Source organism: Sturnus vulgaris, chromosome 3 (assembly GCF_052056855.1).
Source record: "Sturnus vulgaris isolate bStuVul1 chromosome 3, bStuVul1.hap1, whole genome shotgun sequence".
NCBI lineage: Eukaryota > Metazoa > Chordata > Aves > Passeriformes > Sturnidae > Sturnus > Sturnus vulgaris.
The window spans coordinates 54,960,668-54,982,782 of NC_142245.1; the positions used below are offsets into that span (position 1 = coordinate 54,960,668).

The 22,115-nt window shown below is 41.4% G+C and overlaps 1 protein-coding gene and 2 long non-coding RNA genes across 12 annotated transcripts in view; 1 reads left to right on the forward strand and 2 right to left on the reverse strand.

Moving 5' to 3' along the window:
* Positions 1-2,582, reverse strand: part of ZDHHC14 (zDHHC palmitoyltransferase 14) — a 91,827-nt gene extending 89,245 nt beyond the window's left edge. For 3 of the 9 annotated variants that reach the window (XM_088161691.1, XM_088161689.1, XM_088161686.1), the window contains exon 1: positions 955-2,144. In XM_088161691.1, the coding sequence (XP_088017817.1) occupies positions 955-1,205 (251 nt within the window). In that variant the 5' untranslated portion in view covers positions 1,206-2,144. Of the gene's footprint in view, positions 1-954; positions 2,217-2,444 lie in introns of those variants that run through there. The other 6 variants (XM_014893306.2, XM_088161688.1, XM_088161685.1 and 3 more) reach the window with 6 other exon arrangements.
* Positions 2,360-21,605, forward strand: LOC148224343 (uncharacterized). 2 transcript variants are annotated; one of them, XR_015802412.1, is made up of 3 exons: positions 2,360-2,410; positions 15,696-15,777; positions 16,292-21,605. It is a non-coding gene; the product is annotated as an uncharacterized LOC148224343 (long non-coding RNA). The 2 variants fall into 2 exon arrangements; XR_015802411.1 differs by lacking the exon at positions 2,360-2,410 and adding an exon at positions 12,234-12,811.
* On the reverse strand, positions 11,876-14,635 carry LOC148224344 (uncharacterized). The gene is made up of 2 exons (XR_015802413.1): positions 14,447-14,635; positions 11,876-12,238 (listed from the first exon to the last, which is right to left on the reverse strand). It is a non-coding gene; the product is annotated as an uncharacterized LOC148224344 (long non-coding RNA).
* Positions 21,606-22,115: the final 510 nt, after the last annotated feature.

Below are 22,115 nucleotides of genomic sequence, written 5' to 3' on the forward strand. Positions count from 1 at the left end.
ACGCATTAACCCTTTAAGATAACTCAATTATTCCTATAGGAAGTATTTTTAGCAGTGTAAACTTTGTACTTGGTTCCTAAATAAAGGTACGTAAATAAAAGTTATACTGTATTGCTGACATCAAGTGCCTAATTCTTTACTGCCAGTAGTTCATTTAACTACTACAATATAAGAGCAAAAATCAGTGTATTTGATTTACTGTCACTGCGTGTTCACTTTATATAGATGAAAAGGACTCCAGAGCTACAGAGAAAAAGGCCCTAGAAGGACACCAGAAGCTTACTTTAAAAAGATACAGTCCAAACCTCCAAAGCAAATGTAGCTTAAACTAAGACTAAACTCACATACAAGTTATCACAAAGAGAAAGTAATGCTGTTACCTAGTGGTGGAAAGCTAGGTAGATGCAAAATTGTACAGCTCTTTTTTTTTCTCCTCACTTCGAATTCTCATCTACAAGTTATTAAAACGATGTCAAAAGAAACAAAATAAACCAACCAACCAAAAAAAAAAACAACAAAAAATCCATGCTTGATTCATAAACTAATGAAAAATACTGCTTTTCTTGCATTCAGTTCTGTGACAAAGCGTCAGTATTTTTGCATGTGCCAGTTTTGATTCTCAGAGTAACTGAGAGACGAGCAGCTTCATCATTTCCTGGTCATCCCAAACCTGCTCTTTTACACTCCTCTTTCAACACCAACAAGAGCTGGAAACATGTGGTGTAAAAGCAACTTCAACCTTGATTCTCATTAGTTTTCCACAGAGTATGATAACCCAAACTGTACTGTGCACCCCTCAGCAACTCATCAGCTCGTATTTTCAATTATATAAATCAACATTAGTGGAATTCAGTCAGCATTTTCTCATAAATAAAAATGTTAATCTTGCTTTCAGCCAGAAAATAACTAACTAGAGGATAAGAAGGAATATATGAAGACTTTAAAGTCACTTACTCAAATGCAAAGAAGAGTCCACTGGTGACCAAGATGAGAACAAGAGTCAGGTAGAAGACTCCAGTCTGTCGAGCCATCATGATCCTCCCATTGCAGAAGAATTTGTTTCTTCCAGGAAAAACCTCCCATTTTCTCTTGGGAACTGATTTCTTTTTCTTATGGGGAGACTCCATGGGAGACGAAGAGCTGTGTGTGCTGATCTGACTGTATTCACAGTCTTTCATGGGCCCACTACCACCTCCAGGAGTCATCAAGAAAGAGTAAAATGTGGGGAGAACCCCACCAAAAATGTATACAAATATATATGTGCAAATATTCTTCTGGCCAATAGAGCCCTCTCCACCAGCCCCAGTTAATAAAAAAAGCAAATAAAACGATGAAAAGTCTGCTACCAGACTAGCAATAGGTGTATCATGCAAACACCATTTAACTCTTCAGAAACCAAAGCTGTCATATCAGAAACGCTTGAGAGGGATCCTTCCTTCTTTCCTCCACTAGTTACAAAACAACCACGTAGGACAATCCTTTTAAAAACAACTTATCACAAAACAGGACAAAAAGAAAAAAAAAGTAATTATAAATCAGTTAGGCTCTCAAAAAAAAAAAAAATCAGTCTTTTTTTATCAAGTTTATTTTCCAATGGGAAGGTTTTTTCCTTCCCACGCACACCCTGAGACTTTTCTCCGAGGGTCAGAAGGTTGGTCAAGACAAGGTTTAGCAATCGAGTCTATCATTCATAGAGATTTGTTATAATCCTCCTTTGCGCAGCAGATTCCACTGCTAAAAATGACCATTCCTAAGACGTTCCCTCGAGAGACACGCGAAACAAATCATTAAGGGGGAGGGGAGGAAAAAAAAAAAGGAAAAAAAAAGAGAAAAAGAAAAAAAGAAAAAAAAAGGCAAGTAAGGAACCAGGCTGCAACTCCAGCTTCCGAAGAACACTTGAAGCTCTCCTCTTCCTGAAGCCGCAGTCCAGCGGGAAGCGGCCGCCGCTCCGCGCAGACCTAGGGGCGCAGGGCTCCCCTGTCACCACTCCACAGGAAGGGATTCTCCCGAGCCCGTGGCAGCCCGGGGCACGGCCGGTCGCCGACAGACACCAGCGCCTCGCGACCAGGTCCTCCTCATCCTTCCTGCCCGCGCCTCCCCCTACACAACAGGTCCCCGCCGCCGCCTCATGCTCCCCAGCGCCTCGGCCCCGCGGGAGGGATGTTGGGAGGCAGGGGACAGGGAGGCTTCGCCGCCGCTAGATCTCTGCCAGGACTTCTCCCTCCCCGCACCATCCTCGCCGCCCGGCTCAGCGCCGCCGCGGCCGCTCGCACCCCGCCCCGCCGCAGGCTCTCGCCCACGGCCCGCGGCGGTGCCGGGTCCCCCCCCGCATCCCGCCCCCTCCCCCGGCGCACAGGAGCGGCTCTCCGCCGGCGTCCCTGGCTTCGCTGTGCTCTGGCCCCGCAGCAAGGTGAGGAAAACGCCCGGCTTCCCCCTTCGCGAACCAGAGAGCGGCGACTTTCTCTTCACCCTTCTTTACGAGCCTCTTATCCAGGTTTCCCCCCGGCAGCCAGACCCCGAAGCAGCAGCTGCCACCACCTCTTCATTTTCAGGGGGAGGCGGTAACCACCGCAGCGCCGGCCGCCCGCCCGCCCGCGGGAGGAGCCGGCGGGGGACGGGACCACACAGGCGCGCACCCTCCGCCGCCCTCGGCCGGCCGGTCACTCAGCCGCTTGTCGGCGACAGGGCAGCACGTCCCACGCACCAACCGGCCCGACCCGGCCCTCTCCCCGGCCACTGGAGCGCGGTGACTGGACTAACTCTTCTCCATCGCCACCTCCCCGCAGGCGGCCGCCCGCCGGCCGGGCTGGAAGCGCAGGGCAGCGAGCCGGGCAGAAGGTGTCCGCGCTGGAGCCCCGCTCCCACTGCCGCCGCCTCCCGCTCAGTCGAGCCGCCCCCGACCCACGCTCCGCTGAGCCGCGAGCGGTGTGTACCGCCAGCTTCGGGCGGCAGCCGCGTCCTGCCGCGCTCCCGCTGCCGGGCCGAGGGCGGGCGAGTCCCCCCAGCGAACGATGGGCACGGGGAAACCCCGCCCGCGCGGCCCGACCTAGCGGGACCGGCCCCCGCCCCGTGCGGGTTCGGACACGGCGCTCGAGACACGCCCCTCCGCCCGCCGGGAGTTGTAGTTTCGCTCCGTTGTAGTTTTGCAGCCGGAGGCGGGACGGTGTCACCCTGGACTACAAGCCCCAGCATGCCTTCCGAACCGTGCTGGCGGGGCGGGGCCAGGCCGGGCTGAGCTGCCGCGGCGGCTCTCGGCGGGCGGAGACTGTGCCCGACCAGGCTCGGCCGTGCCCCGTATCCGTAGACCGATGCACTGCCCTGCTTTTTGCCCGAGCAGCCCTACGTGCCCTCCCCCGTGGCGGAGGACTGCGTCCGGGTTTGTCTTGCAGGCAGGCCGGAAGGCCGGCGCTGGAACTCCTAATCCGTCCCGTCGGGAGCCGCGCGGCCCCCCGCGTTCCGGGTCACCCGGCATAACCGAGGGGTGGTTCCTGTCCCACCTGCCTACAGTGCTCGGCTGCCGCCGTGCTGGGCCAGCGGGCGGTTGTCCCTGCTTCTCGTGCGTGCCAATGGTTCACTGCTCCACCGGCGGCATCCACATGCTCCATTATGCTGCTGGGATCACAGCGTCACCGAGGCTGGAGAAGACCTTTGAGATTATCGTGCCCTATCACCAACCTATGAAGTAACACCATTTTGTCAACTAGACTATGGCATTAAGTGCCACATCCAGTCTTACCTTAAAAACATTTCTAGGGATGATGACTCCACCACCTCTGTGGGCAGTCCGTTCCAATGTTCACGCTTTCTGTGAAGAACTTCTTTGGAATGTCCAACTAAACTTCCCTTGTGGCAGCTTAAGTCTGTCCTCGTGTGCTATTGCTGGTTGCCTGAGAGACCAACCTCCATCTGGCTAGAACCTCCTTTCACCTTGTTGTAGGGAGTGATAAGGTGTCCCCTGAGCCTTCTGTTTTCCACGCTAAACAACTCAAGCTCCCTCAGCCACTTCTAGGACTTGAGTTCCAGACCCTTTACCAACATTGTTGTCCTCCAGACACGCTCCTGAATCTCAACATCCTTCCTAAACTGAGGGGCCCAGAACTGGACACAGCACTCAAGGTACTGCTTCACCAGTGCCAAGTACAGGGGAAGAACAACCTCCCTGGTCCTGCTGGCCCCACTTTTCCTGATAGAGGCCAGGATGGCCACTGGCCTTCTTTTCCACATGGGCACACTGCTGGAAGTATAAGGTTTGTCTACCAACACTGACATGTTCATACAGACCCTCACTTATGTTTTGACTTCACAGCCCAGAAAGGTATGAGCCATGAAGGGAGAGCTTTCCTAAAAATGCCATCCTGCACCAAGCCCTTCTTACATTGGCACTGGTGGCAGGGGTGCCTGCAGAAAGCCCAGGAAGGCTTCCCACAGTTAAGACAGAACCACTCAGAGCTGCTTGCTGTTGCTTCTGCCTAGTACGAACTTCATATGCATCCAAAGAAGAGCTATGAAGCTGGTAACAGGTCTGGAGCACCTTATGTTGAGCAATTGAAGGAGCAGAGGTTGTTTAGCCTGGAGAAAAGAGGGCCTGGGGAGAGTTCAGTGCTCTCTATAACTACTTGAAAGGAGGTTGTAGCCAGGTGGGGTTGGCCTCTTCTAAATACAAGCAACAGGACAAAAGGAAATGGCCTCAAGTTGTGACAGGAAAGCTTTAGACTGGATATTAGGAAAAATTTCTACACCAGAAGTATAGTCAAACATTGGAACAGGCTGCCCAGGGAAGTGATGGAATCACCACCCCTGGAGGTATTTAAAAGACTGTACATGTGGTGATTTGGGACATGGTGGATTTGGCAGTGCCAGCTATACAGTTGGACTCAATGATCTTAAAGGTCTTTTCCAAACTAAATGATTCTATAATTTTATGATCTACAATGGGTAAGCAGACATAAACCAGTGCTAACAAAGATTCATTTTGATTAATCTTTTACAGTTTTGAAATGTAGTAGCAGAGCTGTGTAAGCTATAAAGAATGGACTATTTTGTGACATGCGGTAGGAATCAATACAGTTCAGAAAAGCCAAAAGGAAACTTTTGTAAAAAGTTGAGGACAAGAAGTTCATTACAATCACCTGCATCTCTCATGGCTGAATGTTGTCCTAGGAGAGACAGAAAAAACATGTAAGGATGCAGCTGAGTTCTCTGGCAATGTGTTTTCTGTTTTCATAATTTCATTTAGAATTTTGAAATTGAATATTTATCCCTTTAATACAATAAGCTAATTCTTTATCCATAAACAGTGCCTGATAATAAAGGGACCATGGAACAGACTGACCAGCACTGGATAACTTCCCCTTCCTTGGAGGAAATTAATTACTTTGATAACCAAATTACACAGAGTAGCCTGATAGACACTCTCCTGGTGATTCTACAATCTATTTTATTGATACTCAGAAGTAATATTGGCGATGTTAATGACACATGGAAAAATATGGGGGGGTGTCTCCCTCTGCAAGGTGTACATTTTTTTTGCCAAAGGTGTCCTTTGGCAGCAGGATGTAAAAATAGTTTCTGATATCATCTCTCATGAAAATGCATTGGCATCTTTTTTTCCACACATGTAATAGATGCTGCTACATTATTCCTTCCCATCTCCTCCTCCTCATGTAGTGCCTGTTGTCAACAGTTTGCCTGCAATCTCATAACTTAGATATCACAACATTTTTTATTCATTAAAATGGTCTTTATAGACAGCTAATTTTTCTTTCTTTCTTAATGAGTACAGCACCTATGTATTCAGAAGGCTGCTGATGGATTTTTTTGGTTCACTGACAAGCATTTTTAGTCTTCATCAGGTTTCTATTATCATATTGCTGGAGCTCTGTCTTCAGTGCTTTGACAATATTAATGACTGTATCATGTCAAATGGCACTGTTCTCCTGAGATTACGGAATATTTTAGACATTCACAAATAGAACAAATGGTTTATGCAAAAATGTCATTGGTGGCTTATTTTCACAGGTAGCACTCAGGCTTATTTCAGAAACACTCTTCAAAAGCGAAACACTTGTAAACAATAGCAACACCTCGCTCAAGCTGCTGTCTCATTTCACAGTCTTTCCTTGGGTTTTAAGTCGTAATTGAGAAGTGAACCTCAGGCATATTCACTGAGAGAATTACATAAAAGGATTTGAGGAGTGCTGGGAAAAATAATTCTAAAAGTCAAACTCAGAGAACAAACACACTTTTATTTTTAACAGTGAATCTATTTTGATTCTACCATGATCATCCAGTCCTACACATTGTACTTTTTATGATAGCCTATTTAGTCCCTAATCAGTATTAGTATTGCATTGGAATTTTAAGTATTAATCATGTCTTTTATATCAATACCTCTTTCAAGTTTTCTTTAAAAACAATTTGAAAACTCCCCTACAAAAAGCACTAAATAGAGTAATACTTCACATGATTCAACACTATTCCTCAAAGTATTTATTGTTTATTCACATTAATGAAAACTGGTTTGAGGCACTAAATAGTTGAAATCTTACAAACAGGATTTTTGGACAAATATTCTCCTTTCATAAAACTTTGTTTGTTCATGTGTTGCAGTTTGTTCTCTTCTGATTTCTTAGTTGTGACTCAGGTTGATCTCATGCAAAAGATGAATATGATGAGCAATGTTACCTAGCTTAAAAGAAACCAAGACAAGAAAGACTTACCTTTCTGTTAGGCAAATGCTAGTGAAAAAGCTGTTGCTGCTGAAAATTCCTGTCTCTTACCCTGTCTACAGTGTTGGAGGTGTCACAAGGGCAAGTCTTACACAGGGAAGCTCATTTGCTCTAATGACACGTCACCTTACATATATAGAATATCTGTTATGATGCTTTGTGGCAGAATCTGCTTGAATGTGTTGGAAGCAGTATCAGGAAAAGCATTTAAGTGGTTGAATAAACACAAACTAGAAAACTGCAACATTTTGGACGTAAGGTCTGTGTACACCATATATCCAACACTGCCAAATTGCTTTTTGCTTCCAATCAAAAAATGAGGAGTATATAAACAAATATCTAAAATAATTGAAGTGTCAAATATCAAACTGAAAATCCTGATATTCTTACAGATGAAAAGTAAGTTAGGCACTGCTCTGGACACGTTTTTTAGGCACATTTTAGACACCTTAAACAATTAACTTTGAAAAATAAATGAAAAAAATTCCAACAAAGTAGCAATAATAGCATTGTGATGCAAGACACTGACAGTGTCTTGCACATTCCATACTTGCTGAATGCTACAGTTTACAATACATCATGCATGCCAGCTTACAATGCTAAGAGCAAATAATCCTAAGAGTTTTCTACAATATACCTATTTTTCTGACCAAATATTTCTTTCCTTTTTCTGTGCTGTTTTTAAGAAGTTACCTCTCCCTGCCTTCATTTTAGAGTCTTACCAACTATTCATTTTGTGAAAATACTTAATTTCCTTGAAAAAGATTTTATGCAAACTAGAATATTACATTTCATAGGAGTTGGCAGGAACAGAGAGTGAGAATGCACATTAGAATCTCTCTAAAGAATAAAAAAATAGGTTTTTTTGCTACAACAATGTGCTCAACTTAAGCAGGTCCAGAAAAGCTGTTAAGTGTCTCTTAAGTCTTCCTTTTGAAAGACGAAAATGACTGTCATTTATTGTGCAGCCTTCGAACAAAGTGTAACATATATTACTTCTCTGCAGTGGGTGAGTTTATTAGGCAAGATGAGGTAAGAGAGCTGTTCTGGAGACCAGAATCAATTGTGTATTTACATTTATCCGCTGCATATTGAAACCATATCTCTTGATCGGGGTGGCTTTTTTTTTACCCTGTTTGAAGCATTAGAAACACAGATGTTTATAAGTTAAAAATCTGAAATTGCCAAATCATATAAAGTCTGGAATATTTTAGTAGTTTTTCAACTTCTGACTTTGGCCTTCTACCATACAACTTCATTGCTTTGGATAGAAATCAGAATCTATGGATATTTTAATTTATTCCAGCAGAATAAAATGGTAATTCTCCTTAAAATGCAATTAAAATCCAGAAGTTTTTTGAATTGGCCATGCTTCCCTGATCAATGACCGTTTCCAAAGATGAAGGTAGACTGCCTCAAAACCTTACAATTTCAACCGAAAAAATAAAGATGAGCATTGCATGAGTTATCAGTGTGGTATTTTAAGCCTATTGAACATTTTGTCTTCCTCTAAATTGACTGAAGGGAAAAAAATTTCTTTAATTCTGGGATACTGACACAGAACATGAGCCAGCCAAAAGAAAGGGCCAAGAAAGTACAGTTACATGAGGAAAACCCCCACATACTCCAGTTTTAGCAGTCACATCAAAAGTTCCCTCACTGGAGCCAGGAAATTATTTTCCTTAGTCTTCCATCATGTGTTAGTAGGGTACACTGCACAAAGAGTGGAGTGAATTACAGTTTGTTTGACACTTTGCTTCTCTGTGAAGCACCTTGTAGATACAGAAGAGCATCATTTAATATATTGGTACTATACAGAAATTTCTAATATCCTAATTCCACTTCATCAAACCAGTTGTTTTTCTTCAGTGGACTTCCTCTTTGAAATATATATAAATATATTTAGGGATATGTATGGGAAATGAACATAGTACTTCAGAGAAATAAACAAATGATGATGGGTGATGGGTCATACGTATCTGTACTCTTTACTGCACACCTGACTTTCAGTTTCTGGCTGTTTTCAACTCTTTGTTGTTGAGTCTGGTCGTATTCTTTGCGTTCTGCACAATTAATATAAAGACAAGTGTCAGTGTGGGCAGTGGATGAAGCAAGCTGGATTTCCTCTCCCCATCACAGCCCCCTCGCTGTGCCCCATGATCCACATGACGCTTCCCACGTGATGCCAGCACCATGAAGTGTGGATAAAGGGAGCCTGCTCACAGGCTGACCAGGGGCCAGCTGGCTGCCACCACATGACCAAAAGTGAAGTGACAAAAGATGGTGAGTGCTGAGCAGAGCTCGCACACAGCTCACCAGCACCAAAGGAGGAAGGCCCCTCTTGCTCCACATTTCCTTGTGCCTCAACCAGCAGTGAAGGGTGGCTGTTGCCCTGTCTTCTCCTCAGATCATTCCACCCTCTCCCCTGTAGTCTCACCACAGCTTATCAGATGTTTTGCAGAGCTGTCTTGGTACAAGAATATCAACAGAAATAAATAATAATAAAAAAACCTATTCAATTTGTTCTTTTCCAGCAAATTAATTTTCTGCTGCTTTAACATGCTGAAATGACTTGGCAAAGGACATGACAAAGCATGACAAAGGACTGCAATAAGGGAGGGGCAGGAACAGGATGCCCAGGGAAAGGGAAGTGAAAGAGGAAAGAGCTTTCCTCTTTAAAAATATCTATTATATAAACTTGAATATATATATAAAGGGGCAGAGAGTAGGACTGTAGACAGCAGCTGGATTGGTCTAGGCTGCCATTGAACTTCAGGCTCAACCAGATGTGCTCGTGGAGGCATTCCATAGGATGCAAGAGCTGGCAAAACACGAGAGGATGTAAGATGCAGCTTAAAAACAGAAAAGAAAGGGAGAACAGGACCTTGCATCTGGTAGTGATGGGTTGTTAGATAAGCTAGCTCATCATGACTTGCCCAGGGTGGTAGTACATCATGCCCAAGTACTTTAAAAACCGTCAGCATCAATTTGTCTTTCTTTCATTGATTATCTAGAAACTTTTAAAAAATAAAAATAAACTTGAAGCCTCTACTCTCTTTCCCATTTAGCTGAGCAAGTTTCAATTTATTCTCTGTGAAGAGAAGTCCGACTGACACTTTAAACAATTGCCTAAGTGTATTCCCATAGGAACAAAACAAAGAACAATAAAATACACACCTACAAATGGCCATGCAATTAAAGCGATGCTGTCAACTACAATTATTTTAATTAACTAATTAGCGTAGTAAAATGGTTTGATACTATTCTTTAACTAGTATCTCATATTTTAAAAAATATCCCTTTTACAGGTTTTCCTTTTTCTTATTGTTTCCTGCTTGAGGCTATTGAAGGAACTGTATTTCTGGTTAACAAAACAACAATTGCAAATATGCTCTGGTTTATCTCATATACAACCTTTTTTGCCCCCCTCTGTGTATATTTCTTCATGCCTCTTCTTCCTTTTCTCTGCTGCCTCAGTCAACACCCACTCATGGTACTGTGGGAAAGTAGGAACTTGTGCTTTGCTATGCAGTGCAAGAAAGTGACTCCATCCAGCTTATGTGCAAGCATGACACTCATTTTGAGAAAAGCCTTCTTCATAATATAGCTGTGGGCTGTTTCACTGTTTTAGACTACACATTTTGAGCATTTACAGGAGAACCATCCATTGCTGTCAGTGGAACACATCCATGATGTGTGTTTATACGGATTAACACAAAATACATAAAAGTTTTTCTGGAGGAATCAGGCAATTAGAGACTTCTGTGAATCCCAGAGTAGGGCTACCTGCATCATTAAACACTTAACTAAGCTATCTCAAAATGGAGCTAACTGTTTGTGAAAAATCTCTCCATCATCACATTCAGCATCATTAACGGGGAAGATTCAGTGTTATATCATTGCTTTTCTCTTGAGCCTTTCTTTTCTTTCCCTTCCCTGCCTTCCACTTGGTTTTGTGTCTATTCTAGACCTGCCCTACCTCACTGCATATAATTTATCTCAGCAAACAGCAATGTTGGTCTTGGGTTTCATACCAACCTCTCTTTCCCACCTTCCTGACATAAAACAATGAGTAAAAAGAATAAGGGAGAACAGGTCATTTTACACCTCTCAGAGCTATTGTTTTCAGGACAATAAGCCAGGACTGCTGCTCAGGGGTGCAGCACTGCAATGATTGAATTAATTTCAAATTTGGAAAGCCTGGTTTCCTTCCCTTCCCCCTCAGCAAACAGGATTAAAAGAAAATTAGTTCATTTACTTGGTAATTTATACTCTGTGGAATCTGAATATTCAATGAGCTCTGTATACAAAGGACTAGATATGACTCATGAATCATATGGCTGACAACACTGCAGTAGAGAAAGGAAGTCTGACAATCAACAGAAATGTGATCCTGGTCATACACAAATGTGGTCAGAGGCCACAAAAAAAACCAAAAATATTTTTTCTGCCATTTTTGTTCATGTATTTACTATAGTGATCATTCTGATATTTCTGTGAACACTTAAATGGATGGACTTTGCTCAGAAATATGTGCCCAACTGGGTATGTGTTTATGGAAGCAGAGTTTCAGCAATTACTTCTGCTACTAGTTCAACATCTTATGATGGAAATCTAATTTTCACTTAATAAATGCATATTCCATATTGAAATCAACATAATGGCTCACTTTTAAGTGTTCCCAGAAATTTGTCTTCTTCAAATATGTCCATGTGAGTGTCATTAGACCTATTTCTATTTTTTCCTGTAAGATTTATTAACCTTAATTATTTTAACCAATAATTAATCTTTTAAAAATTCAAGAACTTCTTATAGGAAAAGCTAGGAGATTATTTGTATGGTCAAGAGAATGCTTTGGCCGAGGTTCTGAGAATGATTGTAAATACTGTAAAACATATGCTTTTTACACCATAATAGGAGAATGAGTTTATAAATCTGATTTTTTATAGAGTTAGTTTAATCTAACTCTAGTGCTAATCTATTAGCATTCATCTAAATGAATTCTGATGAGCAAATGGCTGTCTGGAGTATAATTACATTTTAAACCAATAAAACTGTAACCAGCAAATCCAGAAAAACTATTCAGAATTCTAAAGAAAATTATTCATGAAATAAATAATATGCAAAGATTAGTCTTGGAGGCATTCTCAATTGGTATGTTTTATTTGATTAAGAGGAGTGTAGGTACAGAATATCAGAGGGAATAAAACAGGAAAAAAAATTAACTTTGAGATACAAACATAAATATTTATATGCAAAAATGTGGGATTTCATATAGAAGAATGAAGTCTTCTTCCATGAGGAGTGTCAGTCCTTCATGCAAACAGCATCAGCCCTTGATGCCTCAGAGATGGTGGATATTTGGTAAAGTTGATGGCTGAATCTTCAGGTGGCTACTCAGAGCTCAGGACTAGGGACAGAGGACATCAACAGGGAGAAAGCCTGGCATTCACTGCCCGTCGAAGAAACTGCAGGTGGATTTTTAGGGACACCATACTCAGAAGGAACACCTTGTGAGGGGAAATAATCTTTAAAAACTTGCATTTTTTTTTCCACTTCCGAAGAAAACTGCAATTAGGAAGATTTCTTCCACAGAGAAATTCTAACAAAAATCAAATTACTGGTGGCATGAAGGGACAGCTCATGAGGATTTACAAGAACCCAATTAAACTTCCCTTTTTTTGTGATTCTCTTCATCCAAGCCATCTGGCACATAGTAGCTTTTGGCACACAGGTTAAAGCTAGGGCTTTCCTAGTGGACTGGCTCCGTCCTTTCTTCACACTCACAGAGCATATTTTAGTGCAAAATCCATCCCACGCTGTTTTTATCTGCATGCCACAGCCCTGCCTGTCATACATTATGCTCAACGCTCAGCAATTGCCTGCCCTAACCACAGTCCCTAACCACAGCATGTTGCTCAGAAGAAGCCTAGCACACATCCGTCACCCTTGTGCAGCCTACACTACAGACACACCCCAGCTCCTGTTATTTTGCTTTGCTTGCTGACTGCCACTCTACCTGCTCCTTGTGCAACAGCTCAGGAAATCATGACAGCATCTCAGCCCTCTCCAGAGCCTGCCAGGTAAGCTAACGCTAGATATCACATTTTAGTACCTTGCAAGAACTTCTGGACTTAGATTAATTTTTTTTCAATAACTTAACTTCATCATTTGAGAGGTTTTGCATCTTGAAGACTAACATTCCCTGTGGCATCGTGTTATGGTCTGTATTTGGAGCAAGCAGCAGATAATGAAAAGGTCTCTGCATGCCAGATGCTTGTCTCAGAATTAGCACCTGCCATTCAGCACGGACTGGCATTCTGGGCAGCCATGCATACTCAGGAGGCATCTAGTACAGACGAGCTTCAGCAAATCCAAGGTGGGTCTGTTTTCAGTCAGGATCTTCAAAGCTATTCTCCATAGCTTATATCCCTACATAATCCTCAGCAACACTGAAAATATTGATAGCTCTTTGCCCAGTGTGGACTCCCCCATTGCCAGGAACAAAAGACAGGATTCATATTGGCACAGGATGAGTCTGTGGGTTCTTACAACTACACCGAAGAGAAAAAATATCTGTCATTGTCAGCTCTCACTCTCTACTCTTCCAGAGTGGGTAGCTAGCACTCTCTCCCCCACTGCAGAACCTCAGCTTCTGCAAAGCTGGAGAACTTGTGTTTATTTCAGGCATTGCTGTTTTTTTTTATCTTGGATGAGTGTCCGTACCCAGGCAAGCTGCACACATGCTGTGTTGTGAGGGACTCTGCACTCGGCTTGTTGATCACATGGACTGCCAGGATTCATGGAATGTCAATTTTCCATGTTCTGTGAGAATCCCTGTGACTGGATACATCCCACACCATCTCTGTAAGCAGGGTTTGGTGAACCCTTCAATGTGGAATAGTTTGGTAAAATTATGTCTTTCAGTCTGTCTATATCTATCTCAGCAATGCTGCTGCCTCTAGGCAATTCTGAGGCCTGGGCTGGTAGGCAAATATGTGTTAGCAAAAACACAGCCTCACAAGCACCACCTGAGTCTGTAGGGCAAGAAAGGCATTTCGTTAATGAATGCTCATTCCAACCAATGCTTACAGGGCATAACTGTTCTCTTCATACATATCCAAAAAAAAAAAAAGGTACTAATTTATTTCCTTCCTCTGCACCTCCTCAAGAAGACAAATGCAAGTTTCCTCTCTATACAAAAAGATTAAAAAAAAAAATCCTCCCACTTCCTTTTCCCACCTCCTTCCAAACTCATGAAACCACCAGTTTATCTCTTCTCCCCACCAACCTACCTGAAGGATACAGCTCTCCATCTCATTAAACTTTGTAAGATTAGCTCCTCCCCTGCCTCTGAGGAGTTAGAATGCTCTTTTTGGAGGTCAGTGATCAGGTCTGTATCTTGAAAGGCTCACACAAAAACAAAACCGAAACTCTTTTGGCCAGATCAACTGTATCTTACTGCTTTTTTCCTGCACCATATCCCCACCAGATGGAGGCAGCCCACATTCCCTACTATCCCTCTCCAGGAGGCCAGCCATGGAGCTTAGATGAAGGAAGAAAACACCTACCTTCGAACACCTCACTCAAAATGGATGGCAAGCAGAAAACTTTAAATAAAAACATGTTGTACAATATATGTAGATCTAAATACTTCTCCCAAGTAGAAGAGTTCATCATAATTAACCCCCTTGAATTAAATAAACCCAAGTACTTACGTGTTAAGTCTCCACCTAGTGTTGCTATGCAGAGACCACTTCATAAAAGAAACACTGGCCACCACGGATAAGGGATGCTCAGGCTGGGAGCTGCTTGGGCTAGTTCTGTTGCTTGCTAGGCTGGCAGAACTCAGGTGGCTTCTCCTTGGATGGGGTTTTAACTGGGTGAAAGTTGCTGTTAAAAGGGGAAGGTGCCAAAACAGGTTTTGAAGAAATGCTCCATGGTATATGACTAGCAGCCAAACCGACCAGCAGTGCAGAAGCATTTCCTCTATAGACACTCAAATTTCTTACACTGGGAGTGAGAGGACAGAGCTACTGCATGGCTTGAAGACAGAAATACAGATGGGGGGGAAAATAACCTCTCACTCCTAGGTGAGGATTCAAACCAAATTTTTATTACAATGGTGTACAATTTCCTTTTTTGAAGAAATGGAAATTTTGACGTTTCCTTCAAGAGAGGAAAGAATTCACTGGAGCGACCAAAGATGTTGTCCAGATCTTGTAAAATGCAATTAAAATTAAAAAATCAAGGAGAAATGTTGTGATTTCTAAAAATCATGAAAATAAGAATACTCTTTTTGAAAATGCTCTCTTTGAGAGAGCATACTCTTTTTTCAGTAATAATTTGAATGGGAATGCTAATTTTTAATGGTAAGGCTTTTGAATTTTAAATATTAACACACTCTTTTGAGCTTTAATTAAAAAGTTGCTACAATTTATAATTTTGTAAGTAAAAAAGCAAAGTTCCTTCCATCCTTAGGAATGCTATTGCGCTGTATTATTCCTTATATATAAAGTATTTGAAATTAATGGTATCAGAGGAACATACTACATTGTTGTTTTAGCATTTGGGAAAGCAAAATAAATTGTATTGACCAACAAAGATCTCCTTAAAATCTGAGACAGCTTAGCTCACTGGAAGAACACTGAGAAATTGTGCTTGTAGTTGCCACTCTTTTGGAAGGCCTGCTGAATCCATTGGTAGTGATGTACTGCTTGGAACAAAGACAAATTAGATCACAACATACATCATCTGCATGGCCAAGTGCCACTTTTATGCCCTCCAAAAGCTGTCAGATTATTTTGTCATGTTTTTGTCCACCCAGACTAATACATGTCACAACCCTGGTGTTTATAAAGTTCAGAATTATACTTTTATTTTCTGTCAAAGATGAAACTAGGAAGACTCTTCAATTGCTACGTTCTTGTCTGCTTCATATCAGACAGTAATACCCTTTTCTATCAGCTCAAGGGATCATAATTCTTCACCCACCCGAAGAGGAAGGGAGGAAAGAAAGGAGGGGGCAAAGGAGCTTTCCTCCACACCTGTAAGTTTCTGTGGCTTCTTCTGAGCTGAAAGCATTTTAAATGTCAGATGTTAATCACAACCTCTAGGCTGCTTAGTAGCATCTATGCCTCCGGTTCTACCAAGTTCATCTTCCAGGTTCAAGTTGATCTTTCATGTCCTCCACGGGCTCATATACCCTGTAAAATGGCAAACCATCCATGTTTGCTCACTGGGATATTAGTTTTAATGAAATCTGCATGATATACATCCATGCAACATATGTGCACATGTACAAACTCCATATCCCCGTGCACAGACAGATGGAGCAATGACCCCATCTGACATTTCAACCTATCACCTTTTCATGGGGCTGATAAAGCACCCTTGTGAGCTATCTCCTGACCAAAGGGTTTATTGTAAGATAAGAGCCATAGTTTAAACCAGGTATCAATCCTGACATAAGCAAGAGTACTCATGCTTTCAGTTCAGTGAATGTGACAAAATCTTCTTAAATGCACTATTCTCATTTCTTTCTCTATCCCTCTCATTTCTAGAGAACCAAAAGTACCATCCAATGATCACAGAAGGAGATGGGAAGTCAGCTGTTAGCTTTAAGTTATATTTCAGATCTAAAATCAAAGGCTTCTTAAAAAGCCTAATAGAATTATAGACTTGAGTCTACTATGCTATTAAGAGCATGGCACCAGTGTAATAAAAAATGGAAATTCGTTGTCCAAGAATGATTTATGAAGTCCAGTAATTCATGTCAGAGTTTCCACAACATTGTGATTCTCAAAAATTCTCAGATCCAACTAACAGTGCTCAGTTAGACATTGATCCTTCAATGAATGCGTGCACTTTACTGTTTTTGTTTTGGCAAAGGTACAAGTATGGAAGCAAGAGAGAAAGAGAGAGAAAGAAAAAGTGCAGTAGAATGTTCACCAATATTTCTAATCTGCTTTGTATGTGGTGTTTTTAAGATATTAATTTCATCTTTCCATCTGGGACGAATGACTATGGAACATGTAAATTTCTGAAAAAATGCACAATATTTAACAGTGAGTTCAGAAGATTATATAAAAAATAGATATGAAGAAACAAAGATCAGATTTAAGGATAATTTTAACAACAGTCTTTATTTCAGATCCATAATATACATAATCTATAAAAATAATGCATAAAAAATATTAGTTAGCCTATTTTTGACCATTTGTGTCTCTGTAATGCTATTCCAAGTGAGCTCACTGATTTTTTTTAACAGTATACATTTAGTTTTAATGGTTCGGCTCCTCTTCAGTCATCAATAGGGAGCCTTGTTACCATAGTGACAGACAGATGGATTAATGCGATGTTTAGGCAGATACAGTAGTGCCAAATTTTTATATATATGGTAAGCTGTAATATACTGCATACACAGGAGAAAATTTCAGGAACAGTCTTCCATATGCACAGAGTGTCTTGACACAATATTCCCACTATCTTCTGCCAGAAAGTGGCCATCTATCTCCCACTTTATGCTTTTGAAAAATACCTACCCTGTTGGAGCCACAGACTCCAGTTGCTCTGGAAACTTAAACTGAATATCTGATGAGGCCTGTTGGAAAGGGTGGCATTCGACACCTGACGTGTTGGCTGCATGTACTAGGCCATGAAGCTGCTGTTTGCCTGGGAATGACTGTCTATAATCCACTCCTTGAAATGCAGCCTGACATCTTCAGCTGACACCTTTCCATTTGCCTGTTTACTTTATTCACTGCAGGTCTCATTAATGAGAAAGAAATGTGAGCTATACAAAAATCTTTGGGTTTTTACAGAGCACAAACAGATTCTGAGTGGAGTAATCCTTCTTAAAACTTTCACACTTCCTTGTTTTTTTAAACCTTTAGTGACCTGCACCTTCCTCACCCATCTCACTCCATTCCCTAGAGCTGCTAATGAGCTTTCCTGTTTTCAAAGTATTAGATTAGCGGTTCATGTCTCGCCAACACCCTCAGACGGAGATGAAATTAATACAGGAAGAAAATGTGTGACAGTCATGCTATGAATTCCTGTCATTCAGACTGTGAATCCCCCATGCTCATAGAACTAGGAAATTATGATAGTTGTATAGAACTAGGAAATTATGTTGTTGTATAGTTTTATTTTATTATATTTTACTTTATTTGCTGTCCAACCCTTGAATAATTCTGTCATTGCCAAACATCTTCAATGCAGAAACCTATAATAAGATGCTACTGGAAAGTTAAGTAATTTTAAAAGACAATTTGACCTGGCAAGTGACATTCTGGCACAAACTTGGTGCTCTTAAAAATATTTTAGATGTGAAATCAGAAGTGCTTTATCCAGGACACAATATTAATTTATGTAACAAGACTAATTTAATAAGAAATTTTTTCCACTCATCTACACAAAGTGATAATTATAATTCATCAGGAACCTAGCCTAATATCAGCTCTCCTTCCAGGCCTTTTTAGATTGTAATATTAAACTGCAGCAATTAAGCTCTGTGAATGACTGCGAAAAGGGCCTTTGGATATAATTGCACTAAAGCCAATTAGGAAAAATATGCATCTCATATTCATGACAATTGATTTTAATTTTACAGTTGGCTTTCTCAGAAGGTGAGGTACTAATAGCATACACAAGTCAAGTTTATAGTGGCCACCTCCGCACAATAAATGAAATGCCAATCCAATTTCTTCCTCTGCAGCACATGCCACTGTTGAGGGTCCCCAAACTGGTGTCACTGGTCACATGAGCCTGGCCTGTGGCACGGGGTGAGCACAGCAGCGTTCCCACACTGCAGCTTCTGAGGGACCCTCTGCAGCCCAGTGCTGCATGCCAGCAGCACATCCCTCCCACCCTGCAGCCATCACGGTGTGGGGTCTCACCTCAGAGCCAAGCTTGCAGTTACCCTTGCCTATGAACATATTCATGGAGGAGTCAAACCAGACACCCAGGTCTTGGTGCAACCTCCATCTCAAAGCAGGCTCAAGCTGTGTGCTCAGAGCAGCTCACAGCTTTATCCTCATGAAATCTTCCTTGAAAGGAAACTGTACAATCTCTCCAGGCAGTCTGATCTGAGTCCTTGTGGGAACCTGTTTGACTTACCAACAAAGTCATCTCCCAGAGCCACAGCAGGTAACAGATGGACAACTCTGTCTATTAGACTGTCACCGAGAGAGGCCTCCTTCGACTTCCCAAACATAATTTGGGAAGTTTCCACTTCTGGCCACGTGGGTCAGGAGTAGATTTTCTCTGTAGAAATCCTGCTCCCAGGCTGTCATCCAGCAGAACCTGGTCAGATGGTCTGGTGGTTCAGGATTCCTGCTGCTATCTCAGGTTGCAGCATCCAGTAAGAGTGGCTGAGACAAGTACCAGGCCAGGCTCTAGTGACACCATGGAAATAATAATTACTTTTTGCTGTTTCTTCTTCTTTTTTTTTTTTTTTTTTTTTCTTTCTTTTTTTTTTTTTTTTTTTTTAAATTCAGTCAGAAATACTTTTTTTTCCGTGGACAATAGTAGAGGTTTTTTGAATATGGTACAGGAAAGTAAACTTTTAATAGTTACATAGTTTAATAGTTTTAATAGTTGTAATAGTTATAGTGAAACATAATAGTTATAATGAAACACATACTAAAACCACTAAAGACATGGTATCCAGTGAAATTCAAAAATAACTTGTAAACATTTTTGCTAGGTCTCTAAAGACAGTAGGAATACCACAGGAATTGGGAAGGGATCAGTGATTTTCTTCTCTAATAAATGTGGGCAAAGCCAAACAGATATAGGCATATTTTACTAGCCAAAAGAGAGTATTAAAAACACTCAGCAGGTAATGAAACATCAATTTAGTAAAGGATAAGAACAGAAAACAAGTAGATAGAGGCATATGAAAGAAGACCCTCCTTAAGTGTTCTCATCTCTGCAGTGCCACCTGAATTCTGTCCAAGGCATGTGACAGCCTTGATATGTTATCAACAGCTCTGAAATCTGTAGTGCGCCTCTGAGCAGCCATAATGTCACCATCCACAAATGCTAATTTGGGATTTATAACTGAAACTCTGGCCAGATTACCAATAGGATTTTTGCCATTTACTGAAACGTGGCCAGGCTGTGGCCATAACAAACAATGCTGCTGTGGTGTCTCTGCAGCATGCCTGCACACCCAGTCTTGTCCAAAGTAATGCCTTACAGGTGCTCCTGAATAACCAAATGTAGAAGTGAAATTAAGGAAGAGTGTTGCATATTCTGTAGAAACAAGCTGCAGTTTAGAAAAGCATCACTGGGGCTGGGGTGGGTGGCCAGAAATCTGGAGACCCAACCTCTTGGCTCCTGGCTTTTCTGGAGAACCACAGGAAAACCTTGTGCAAAATAATTTATCTCCTCATCACCTCCAAAACAAAAAAGTACCCCTCTATAAGTGGATGAAGCCAGCTCAACCAGTATTTTTTGTGTCTTTTGATTCTCCAGTGCAAGGCTCTTCTTACAACTGTGAGTACATTTGACAAATGAGCACTGCCATTTGTCATTATTTCTCTAATTAAAGTCTACACATCACTATTCAGTGACCAGATTTTTGCTGCAGTGAGACAAGAGATCTGAGGACAGACTCTCAACATGGGAATTTCAGCCACCAGATCCTTAGGAGATGCACAACAGTAACCAGCTAATTCTAAAAACAGAGGTTTCTGCAGAAACCAAGTCATAGCTGCAGAACACTTTAATTTCTTGTCCAATCAACTAGGAAATTGTTTGGAAATATGTAACCAGTTTCTTCATGCCCCTGCCTGTACACAGTGCTGATGCTGCATGGTGCTCTCAGGAATATCAAAGCTACCATAAGTAGAGGAAATGACCCCAGTGAGTCAGGCAGAGAATAAAGCTTAGCTCTCTTGAGAGCTAAAGGGTAGCTCAACTGCTGCATTTTTCTCTCTTTCCAAAAGCAGTGTTTGGCTCTTTCCCAAGTTTTTTTACATAATCCAGTTCAGTTACTGAACATGTCAGTTTAAGCAGTATTCAAATCAATCTCCTCTATGTTTTGAATTGGATTTTCAAACTCCAAACAGGATTCTGTCTCAGGTGCCAACATTTTTTGCTGTGGCACTCAAGAATTTTGCCTATATAAATCAGATAGATAACTTAGTGAACATAACAAATTACTGCCTTTATTATGTCCCAGCCAGCTTGTCTACTAGCTTCTTTGCTGCTGAATAGCTAAATTACAAGCTTGGTCCTCAAGTGGAACTCACTGTTAGTGGAGATGGCCACGTATCACTGTGCAGTCCTGCACTGGAGAGGAAGGAGAGCAGGAGACACAGGCCAGGACTGAAATATCTCACAGCATTACATTAAGAAGTTTGCACACTGGGGTTCTATTTCTTGATAAAGCTGCTTATAGGCAGCAATGCCACGTGTTTGCAAGGGTTATAAAAATCTCTTAGGGAATATATTTATGCTAACTTGTTTCTTTGGTTTTATTTTAAAGTCGATTTTCTTCTTTGTGCTCTTGCTTACTCTCCACAGTTCTTCCTCGCCATTACTGTACAAAAATATGAATTCCCATAGGAGAAGCACCATGTTACCAATTTTTCGTTAAAACCCAGGGGCTGATATAAAATTCCTAACCATAACATCAGAAGAGATTTACACACCCTTTGAAGTGGAAAACTTCGGTTCCCTCTCACTGTCTGCTTTTGGCTCACCAAGTTTTTTTGTAATAAAAAGGAAAGAAAGCATTATATTATATTCAATTATACAACATGAAGAGATTAATATTGTAACCTAAATGAACACAATTCTGCTGAGTATCTCTTGGGGTTTTTAAAGCAAATAAAATTTTCAACACTAAGAAGTTTAAGTTATTCAGAGTGGATTTCATGGTCTTTATGCTCTAAGTCTCTGTGAATGATTAATAGAGATAGATCTTATCTGACTCTCTTAAATATAGATTCTTGGCATTGTTCAAACCAGGATTAAATAACACCATTGTACCTTACTCTTCTCTTTCTCCCTGGTTCTGGAAAAGTTTGAAAGAAAAGTGATGTCTTGATTGATGTGAATTCAAAAAACTATCCTGAGAGGAAAATATGGGGTTATTATCATCAAAGACACAAAAATATACAACAGACACAATAACCTAATTGTCTCTCATAGTTCAAGGATTCCTCTATCAGATGCAGTGATGATCTTACTTACACTTACAACTTAAAATCAAAATGACATGCATACTCCTGTTTTAGTTTTATGCATTCTAATAAATTTAAATACTTTATATAAAAGTAATTTCTTCTTTTCACATTGTCACTCTGCAGTTTTTCTAGGATGCCCTTCTCTAAGCTTTTCCATGAGGTTATTATTTGTGGCAAAGTCTAAATC